Here is a 10,477-nt window from a genome sequence, read left to right on the forward strand (position 1 = left end):
TCCTCCCCTTCCCCTGGGGACTTCTGGCAAAGTCATGGGTGACTTTGGTCAGCATGCTGCAGAGGGGGAGAGCTAGTGGGCAGAGGCCAGAATGCTGTCATGTGTCCTATAGCACCCCGACACCCCACTACGGAGAATGACCAAACGCCACAGTGCCGAGCTCAGGAATCCCACCCTGTCTCAAACCCTGCTTGTCCTGAGTCTCACTTCCAGTTCTTTGTTCTTGACCTTCCTGGTCAATGATAAGCAGACAAACACAATGGGACTCCCTCTGCTAAGCATGACCTTTCCTGGGGCGCTGGGTGTCTTAACAGTCTCTGACAGACCGGGTATCACAGACATGCTCTCACGCCTGCAAGGCCTCAGCAGCCCGGAGGGTCAGGAGACAAGCTCTCGGGCCCTGGAGTGCCGGCTTTGCAAGGGAGGGGACTGATGTCCAGGAGTCCAGAGGAGCGGGAGGGTGGGTCTAGAGGAAGCACACACGCTGCCGGTGAGTCACGGGGCCAGCCTGACTGTGTCACGGCCTGGCAGCAGCCCAGGGGAAGCCACCCTCCAACCGGAACTCCCCACATGCACAGTCAGGTCTCATTTCTATCAGGGTTGACCAGGGTGTGTGCGGGAGGAGGGGGCGGGCGGTGTGCATGTGTGCATGGACAGTGCTCTGCTGTACCCCATGTCCTGGTGAGCAAGAAGTCCTCAGCCTCCTTCCATGAAGTGCACACAGGAGGACGAGCAAACCACCCGCACACGGTCCCTTTCCCTCGCTGTCCCTTGCTGCTTCTGCTGGACGAGGGCCCTGAAGGGACAGGCCTGAGGTCCACACTCTGAGCTGGGAGGCCCTGCTGGACTCTCAGAGGGAGCCCGTGTCTGGCAGCTAAGCCCTGTCCTGTTCCCAGTGGGTGAGGGCTGTACACTCATCTTCGCACCCCACTGACCCCACTGGCCCGTGGCCCCTCGGCCACTACCTGCTATCAGCCTTTAAAGCTGCCAGATCCTAGCAGATGTGGCTCCTCATGGCTGCCTTTCCTTCCTGCCCCCTATCCCTGACCCCTGCCACCCTCACAGGCCCCCGAGGAGAGGAGGAGGTGCAGCTTGCCAGGCCACCAGCTCCAGCCCTAAATTCCTATTCCTTGAAACTCACCTTCCGGGACGAACCGGCTGGAGAGCATCTATGTCACTGGCTTCCTGGGGGCATTCACAGGGAGGGACTAAAGGCGAACGTCCCACTGTGCCACTGTGGCTGGCGCAGCAAAAAGCAGCGAAACCTCACCTTGCCAGAGTGAATGGGGGGGTTTGCTCACTGTCATCAATGCCCACACAGGTGGCACACCGTGGGAACCTGGGTTCCAAAGGCGCCTTTCGATTATACGCTCTAACATGGGACACCTCGTTTACACCATGCAAATGGGTGAGTGGAAGCTGTGGCTGAGCACGGCGGGGACTGGAGGCGGCCTGCCTGCCTGGAGGAGGAGAGAGCCCAGGGACGTGGCACCCACGGGCCCAGGGCTTTTGGGAGAAACAGAAAGCAACCGGCACAGCAAGTTGGGAAACAGACTTAACTGAGTTTTCCCAGCTTTGTCATGAACATTGTCTTTCCTGTCACCTGCTTATACATGCCCAGTGCTAGAGCTGGGCCCACTCAGGGACAGGGCACCACCTTGCCTCCCCGATTCCATTTGACAGCTCTCCTCGAGCCAAACTCTCCCGAAGCTGTGTGTTTATGAAGTCCTGCAGGTCAGCTTCGGCTCTCCGGGTGGTAGTGCCTGACTTCACTGCATCCTCACGGTGCAAGGAGGGCAGTTACCCCAGGGGACGCACGAGTAAACTCAGGCTGGAGGAAGCTAATGATTCCAAGTGACAGGGCCACGAAGTGGGGGAGCCTGGGGGCACCCGAGTCTGCACTCTCGACCCCGCTGCTCACACACCGTTACTGACGCGTGTACCTTGCTTGGCTCCTGTGGAGAAACAGGCCTGTGAGGACCAGCCTGGGCAGGAGACTAGAGCAAAGGACGGGAGACTTCCACCCTCAGTGGGCTCTGCATGGCCCAGTGCAGAAGCCACAATGCATGAGCAGCTACTTAGACTAACACTTAATGCAATTAAACTGCAGTTCCTCAGTGGTATAAGTTACATTTCAGGTGATGCACACGGCCAGCAGCTAGCCTCAAGGACAGTGCAGATGCAGACATTTCCTTACTGTCCACTGCCCACCTGCTGGCCAGGCCACCCGATCTGGGGCCAGCCAGAGACAGCAGACCATCCTCATCCCGGGGTTCCATCACTCACACTGGTCTGGCCAGGACCCCTCAGACCCCAAGGAACATGGTCCTTCATTTCTGACCTCCTAGCATGGTGGTGAGATGAAATCCTAGGGGATGAGACACTGTCTGTGGCCAGGGCTGTTGAGGGACGGATGGGACTAACTTGAACCTTGCTGTGGCTGTAACTGCTCACACCCTGAGCCGAAGCCCGGTTTGTGGAGACGTGAAGGAAACAGCATGTTAGTGCCACAGAATGTCAGAAGTTGTGGGGCCTGGGGAAATCAGATTCCTCCCCCCCACACCCCATTTCAGAGAGAGATGGCTGAGGGGGGCCCGGCTCCCCCTCTGGGGGCACTAGGACCAGCAAAAGTCCCACTCTGCTCTGTGGAGCAGTCTGGGAGGTGAAACTCACTCTGGGCACCGAGGGAAGTGGGCCCCACTTCATCAGGGAGGGGCCCCATCCTGCCTACTCCCAAGGAGGCAGCAGAGACAGGGTGGAGAGATTTGTCCTTTAGATCCTGAATGGGCTGCACCCCCACGAGTGGTGAGCAAGGCTGGGGGCAGGCAGGGGCTCTGGGCCAAACAGCAGATTTGCGATTCCTCCTGCCCTGCCTGGGAGACTGTCTCATGTGTCAGGGAAAGCCCTGGAGCACAGGCAGCAGCCCCAGGGAGACTAGCTGTGAACCAGCGTTTGAAACCAGAAGAGAAGCTGAGAGGAAACGATGACTCACCGGCACCACACATCTGTTCCAGAGAGGGTGGGGCTGGTACCCTGCCATTGCTTTTAAGAGAGAGACAAGACTATTTACGTTCTCCATCAGATCAGGCAACATAATAACTATTTTCTTATTTATTTTTTAAATAGCATGTGCTACTTTTAAAGGCACCCACAGAGGGGCACCCTACAAAATCTAGATTGTGGTCTCCATTATTCCACAAATCTAAAACTGTTCTAAAAAGTTCTATTCATTTTTCTACTACACTTTTTATCTTCTTTTACATTTATTATCATCTATATTTCTCCATCTCTGGGTGTTAACAATCTATGTTTCCCTTAGGGAACCAAGTTTTGCCTTTCCCTCCTTGGGCGATGTTTAGAGCGAGGATATGGTTTCCAACCCACTTTATTTCCTTTTCCTTCTTTTCTCTCCTATCCTCCTCCTTTTCTCCTAGGATTTGGACCTAATAGCCACAAGCCCCTTAGATTCAGCCAACCCCCCTAGAGTCTGCCAAATATGTCGCCAAATTAATCTCACTTTCACCACTGCCCTGGGCAGAGTTATCATTATTCCCATCTTGCAGGGAAGAAACTGAGGCTCAGAGAACTTGAATGACCTGTCCTGTCACCCAGGCCTAGAGGCCAAGGAGCAGCAGGACCTGGAAGCTTCCTTCCTACTCTGGTGAGCTGGGCTGTGGGGCAGCCTCTTGTAGCCAAACACCTTCCAGTCATTGTTCTAGGAGCCAGAAGTCTGTGTCCCCTGGGGGTGGGGGTGGGGGTGCAGGGGCAGGGTGACCCACCGCTGAGGGTCCCAGAGATCATTTGCCAGGTTCCCATGAAACACAGCTGTGCTGTTTCAACAAACTCCAAGAGCATGGCAGCCTTCAGCCCTCCCCACACTAGCCAAGGGCCTCTGGGAGCACCAGGCCAGAATGACTGCCTTTCCCTGAAGCTGTGGGGGGGTGGAGGGGTGGGACAGTAGAGAGAGTTCGGTGCAAACCACGTGGAAGAGGGGCAGCTTTTGAATTTCCAGGACCTCTGGGGCATCCAAGTGGCAATCACCTTTAAGGATAGGCTGTGCCCAGCAATTCCAGAACCACAGTTAGCTGTGGGGCCAGTGGGGGCACAGTGGGTCTCAAGCCCTTCCTCCAGTGGGCAGAAGATTCTCGATTGTTAACCCCACCAAGGTCTGCAGTGAGGGGGCTCCTAGGTAGAGCAGTTCTGCAGAAGTGGTTTGAGTGACTCTGGGGAGGCTTCCAGCCGTGTGCACCAGCCATCGCTGCAAAGGCGGGCGCGCACAGCAGCGGGGTCCTGAGACACATTCCCTTAAACAGTGGCAACGCAGAGGGAGTCTGGGGTTATGCAGAGCACAGAGGAGTTACAATTCAGATCAGAGCTCAAGTACCACCATCCTGCTGTGCCGCCCTCCCACATCAGTTTTCTTACCTGCAAAGTAGTGGAAGAAAATGATAACTTCAGAATTGCATGAGATAGTGCAATGAAAAATCAGAGGTGAAATTTAACTTTAGTGTCCATAAATACAGTTTTACTAAAACAAAACAAAAAACCCTCTATGAGTTGCACCTTTTGTATAGGGGACGAGGCTGTTCTTCCAGTCTACATGAGATAAGCAGAGACTGGTGAACCGACCCTCAAACACCAGGCCTACAACCTGGATCAGGTACCAGGGAAGGCTTCAGAGGAGTGGAATGCCACACCTTAGAAAGAAACCACTCAGGTCACCTCACTGGCCTTCCTCTCTCGGATTTTTAGAGGAGACTGAGCATCCGAGTCCAGGGTCTCCCAACTAAGAGCTGAGTCTGGGCTCATGCCTCTGGTCATGTGGCCAGATGCCCCCGCCACAGTTCCTGATGCTTCTGAACTGGCTGGGATGCGGGGACACACAGCAGCTCATCACCCATCTGTGCCCTGGAGCCCAAATCAGGGTGAGAGTTTAGTAAACCACATTTCATAGACTGCAATCAAACCAGAATCCTCCAAAGTAAAAGGTCAAGAAAACAAAGTGCTCAACGAGACGTAAAGGACCTTCGATATTACAGGCTAGTTACTGGGACATTTGAATAAGACTTACATTTAGTCTTCTGTTTAATTGGGGGATTTGCCCCAGGAATGTAAGCTTTGCCTGGCTCCTCTCCAAATGGCCCAGAAGTATTTAAATAGCACTTCAACCCTGTATTTGTTATTTGCAATTGGGCCCTTAAGATGTTGTTCAACTTTGAAGTGAATGTTTAGTCTAGCCCTAGGCTAAGTGAGGAGTAAATGCACGTGTGTGTCCAGGTGTGTTTGGACATGCCTGGATTCTCCCATCCAAGTACTGACCAGGCCCGAGCCTGCTTAGCTTGCGAGATCAGACACGATCGGACTCGCTCAGGGTGGTATGGCTGTAGACGCCTCTGGATTCGCTACAGCCCTCCAGGTTGGTCAAGTTATCAACTCCCAGACTTCTTAAATTTCATTCTAACAAATGGACTTTTCGAGAGCATCCACTTAGGTGCTCAAGATTCCTATTTTGGAGGAGAAAGTCGGGAAATGGGAGTATGTTTGCTGCAGGTAAGAACGTACTCTGGCATCTCTGGAATCTGCACACAGAGACTTAGCTTAACCTGGTTTGCTTGCCTAGCCTGGGTCATGTTCTCTGGGAGAGAGGAATTTCCTACCGTGTGCACAGCCTAATGATGCACACAGTTGCCCTGACATCCTTCAGAGGTTGAAAGTTTTCCAGGAGCGCAAGGAGTCCACCTCTGGGGTTAGACACATGCCTGGGGTCAGACTGTATTTACACACCCGGCGCCACTGTAGCTGTGGGATGACCTGTAACAAGTTACTCCCATGACCTCGGTGTTCTTGTCTACGAGGTGGGCATAGTTGCATTTCCTTAGAGATTTTGGAAGAAACAGACTCGTAACTAGTACATAGTATACAGCCAATAAACAGGGGCTGTTTCTATTGAGAGTATCAGAGCCTGGATGAGGCCAGGGAAGGAGGTACAACTCCAGTTGATCCATTTTGATGATGAAGACCTGGTCTGGGGGGTGTATTGAAGCTGATGTCAGGAAACAGATTTTTGGTTTATTGGAGCAAACAACCACTTCCAGTGATCGTGGGTCTGCATTTATTAGGAGTAAGAAGAAAGCTGTATTCTGTGAGAAGCCAAAATACTGGCCCTGGGCCCACTGTTGAGACTGCTTCAAAGAAGTTGGGGGAGTTTTCACACCAAAGTTGGAGACCCCATGGATCCTAGTTCCCAGCAGGATCCAGAAACAAACCAGAGAGCAAAGTTTCCGATCCTCTTGGTCCAGCTTCTCCAGCTAACCTTACTTGGCACCCCGATGTCTACAGCACAAACACTGCTCCCCATTCTGTACAACTGCCTGGCCATAGCAACTGCTCTGTGAACAGGAGACACCCTGGTGCTCTGACTCCTCCCAGCAGCGAGTGTCAGGGTTTCCTCTTCTTCAGACTGAGTCACCATCCTCTGTCCCGAAACCAGAGGACTGATGGCTCAGTGCTGTCACTGGCCTGGGTGAGTCTTCCCATCTGGCCTCAGTCTAGAGAGGGGCGCTGGTAATAGAATCCCCAAGAGCTACAGAGCCCATGGTGTGGCTGGAACTAGAAGCCCTCAGTCCTCTAGCGGAGCACTTCGTAAGCTCAACAACCAGCCCATAGCTGGGGACACAAGAGGTCTACCGTTTTTTGGGGGGACAAGAGATTCTAGAAAGTTCCGGAAATGGAAGTCACCATGCTGCTTGGGAAGGACCACCTGCAAGAGAGGGTCCCTCACCCCTTCCACTCCCAGCCTGCAGCCAAGACCCTGCTGCCGGCTCTGGGTGCCACCACTCACCGAGGGCTCCCTGGCAGATGTCTGTGCGGGTTGCTCCTCCAACGATAAATTGGGGGTCGTCGCAGAGCTCCTGGAACAAGGACCACAAAGTGCTGTCAGCCCAGCAGGCACGTGCCTTTGCAGTCAGGACACCGCCGTTCCCAATGGTCTCCCTTCTCCCCTTTGCCCGCACCTCTAGGGAAAGTCCTGCAGTTACAGTTAGCCTGAGTGGGGTCCTTCCCAGATCCAAGGGTCCAAAGGGTGGCGGTGGGGGAATGCACTTGGCTAAGAAGAGCCGTCACTGGACTCCTACCCTCCAAAGCACCTAGACTGTACTTTACTGTGCTCCCTCTGAGGACCACAGCAACGCCAGGTCTGGCCTTCTGCGCTGGGTGTGGAGACCCTCTGCATTCGGGAGCGGCCTGCCCTCTACGCAAGCCGCATCCTCTGTGCCTGCACGGCAGCTGATTTGTCAGCACGAAATTCTTCTCTTTCCCACCCTCATCTCCTTTTCCACAGCTTATCGTATTTCAAGACTCACTGTCACCTCCTCTGGGAAGGCCTCCTTTATAGGAGAGCCTGAGTCATCCCTTTGATTCTGAGTCCCTGAGGATCTGGACTCCGCAACTTGATATTTAGTTATGCACTACCCGGTGGTGTTGAAGGGTATCACCCTCTCTTCCTAATGCTCAGATGCTTCTTGAGGAAAAGAGTTGACTTCAGCCTTCTCATTTCTCCCACAGGTCCACGGAACAGCCATACATTGCAAGCCTGTCATGCATCAATACCAAGTCGTGTGCTTTTGCTCACGTAGCCCTCTCAGGCAACAAGATGGGGGCTGGTCCCACTTTACAGGTAAGGAAACAGCCAAGGAGATAAAGCGATGTGTCCAAAGTTACACTGCTCCTAAGTTACCAGTTTGCACTGGGCTTTGAATACTGTGGGTCTGCTCTTGCCACTCCTTCCACTGGGAAGTGAGAAACCTCTAAGAGTGTGAAAGCCTGAGGCTGGGCCTGCCTTGCAGTTCTGGCCCTACGCAGTTCTGAGAGGTTCCTGATTCTGAAGAAGCCTGCCCCAAAGCCACAGAGGAAATCAGGGCCTAAATCTGGTCCTCTCCCAACTTAAGCAACCTTGGTTTGTAGGCCACACCCTTTGGTGGCCACCTGGCTCTGGTAGAAGGGCACATGCCTGTCCACCTGGCTTGGACTGTAGCAGCTCCCTGGGAAACACAGTCGAACACAGCACATTCCTGCTGTGCGCTGTGTGGGCCGATGCCTGTTCAGGTGAGTCTGCTTCAGGATGACAGAGACAGAGAGTGCTCTTCTGCTCAGGCAAACAAAGCCAGCGTTGGCTGAGCCCACCAGCTAAGCACTGAGCCGCTGGGACGATGGGGTTTGGCGCTGGGAGTGCAAGAATCATATTGCTAACCCCCGGTGCACAGGCACTGACCCCAGAAGGATTTTTCCATTATGCCTCAGAATTGGCAGCCTCTCCCAAGAAGGTCCAGTTCAGGATGGCACTTGGGGATGTTTCAGAAAATTGTGCTGTGCACAGCATGTAGGGTATGAAGTAAATAAAAGATGTGACAGTCAGAGGGGAGGGCTGGAGGCTTGAGCTTTGCATTCAGATCAGCTGGGTTTGAATCCCAGCCCTGCCACTTCTGTGGGCTCTACCACCCTGGCAGGCTATACCTAAGTCTGTTTCCTCGGCTGTAAAATGGGGATGGGGATGCACCGACCACATAGGGCTGTTCTGGGGATGCAAGGAGATTACTAGGTATTACATGTGCACTCCATAAAAGCGGCCTGTTATTATTTTTGAAGAATGGTGATGATGATGATCACTGAGCTTGAAGGCAGGTGATGCAAGTTGGAAGTTGAGTTCAGTTAGTTGAGTAGAAGCAAGTCGCATGCCCCTCAGGGGCTTGGCTATCTCAGGGAGAAACGGGAAGGAACACTAGCACCTCTTGGCTGCTCGCGACAGGCCAGCCTCGCGCCCCCACCTGAGGGTGCTGACCTTGGGTACACATCTCTCTCCTCACAGGCCTGGCGTCACCCGGGCATCCCTGGGCTTCCCATTTCCTCTTCTGCCCCTTTCCCATCCCTGGCAGCGGCTCTGTCTTCAAGTTGCAAAATCCCCTCTCAGGAGCAGCAGGCCCCCCTGCTTCCCCCTCCCCTTCCTTGGGACCCTGTTTCACTCTCTCTCCTGCCTTTGTCTTTGGTCCAGTGACCAAAGTCTCTCAAACTGCTGCCTTTCTGAATGCACGCTCTGCTGCAATCAGCTGCTCCCATTCTTCGTTTCCAGTTCCCAATCTGGAGTCTGCAGCAAGCTGGCTTCTACTCTGTCTTCCCATTGAGACCCTCTCTTCAAGCCACCTATGACCTGCTAATGTACTGAGTCAGGGAGGGTCTGACCCCGACCACAGTGTGTCTGAGAAGGTAGGATGGAGGCCGAGGGGCGGGCATGACCTGCGGGCCCTAAACTCAGGCTGGACAAAGCCCTCGTCCCACCTGTTCAAGCTAATATTTAACCTTTCTGCATCTCAATTTCTTCAGCTGCTGCACGGGAACACAATAACCACCGTCCCCTGGTAGAGCAGTCCACAGCCTGCCCACCTTGAGCTGTGGCCCTGAGATGGCTTGACATCTCCATTTCCCCACCTGGAGGCCTTAGGGGCCTTTGCAACTGTTGGGGAACCTGTCTGTCTCCCCCACGAACCTCTAAAGTCTTCAGAGGAAGAAACGATGTGCACTGTGCCTAGCAAGTAGTAGATATTCAACAAATGCTTACTCAATGAATGAAAGCACAAGTAAATGAGTGTGAAATTCATTCTGTAAGCTGTGAAGTGAGAACACTCTTTTGTGCATTCATTCATCAGCTGGTCCACAGTTGCTCACATTTATCACAAACATTGAAGACAGTGCTTAGCATGGAATCGGCACTCAGTAAATACTGCTGAATGCACCCATGCCTGTGGTGGAAGGTCACTCCGGTGCTAGGCACTGGGAATGTACTGATGAATAACATGCCCACCATCCTTGTAGTTCAACAGGAGGGACAAAGGTACATAGTTATAAGTCATGAAAGCACTATGAGGAAAATTAGCGGTGTTCGGTGATAAAAACAAGACGGGGAGAGGGCTGCTAAAAAAAACGGTCAGAAAGACATCTTTGGGGAGGGAGCACTGGGCCAAGTCCCAGAGAGTGGAACTGAGTCAGACTCCAGAAAACCCGGCAGGTGGGAAGGCCCAAGGCAGGAAGGAACGCCATGCCTTTGAGAAACTGAAAGGCGGCTGGACCTGTGAAGCAGGGAAGCGAGGAAAGCATTTAAGCACCTGGTCTTCCAGATGAAACAGAGGCAGAGAGGGTAAATGGCTCCCGCAGGCTGGTAAGAAATGGACCCAAGTTCTCCTGGCCAGGGCGCCTCCTACTGCACTTGCTGCCTGGGGGTTGGGGCCGGGGTAACAGGGAGGTGGCCTGTGAGGCGTGAAAGCCAGGCAGGGATGCTTATGAACATCCCTGAATCTAGAGGCTGGACGGCCCAGGAAGTCACCTTTAAGTTTGGCAAGGGAAGCTCCATCAGGCTCCCAAGTAAGAGGAGCAGCAGGATTTCCTCCAGAAACAATACGTGGCTAGGTTAATGATAGACAGTCCCTAG

The 10,477-nt window shown here is 53.5% G+C and overlaps 1 protein-coding gene across 1 annotated transcript in view; it reads right to left on the reverse strand.

The window, feature by feature from the left end:
* CAPN2 (calpain 2, (m/II) large subunit) overlaps positions 1 to 10,477 on the reverse strand; it is a 45,474-nt gene that overhangs the window by 33,846 nt on the left and 1,151 nt on the right. Inside the window, exon 2 of the mRNA XM_004691332.2 lies at positions 6,842 to 6,911. Within this exon, the coding sequence (XP_004691389.1) occupies positions 6,842 to 6,911 (70 nt within the window). The remainder of the gene's footprint in view (positions 1 to 6,841; positions 6,912 to 10,477) is intronic.

This window comes from Condylura cristata, unplaced genomic scaffold (genome assembly GCF_000260355.1).
Source record: "Condylura cristata isolate star-nosed mole 26May11 unplaced genomic scaffold, ConCri1.0 scaffold00030, whole genome shotgun sequence".
Lineage (NCBI taxonomy): Eukaryota > Metazoa > Chordata > Mammalia > Eulipotyphla > Talpidae > Condylura > Condylura cristata.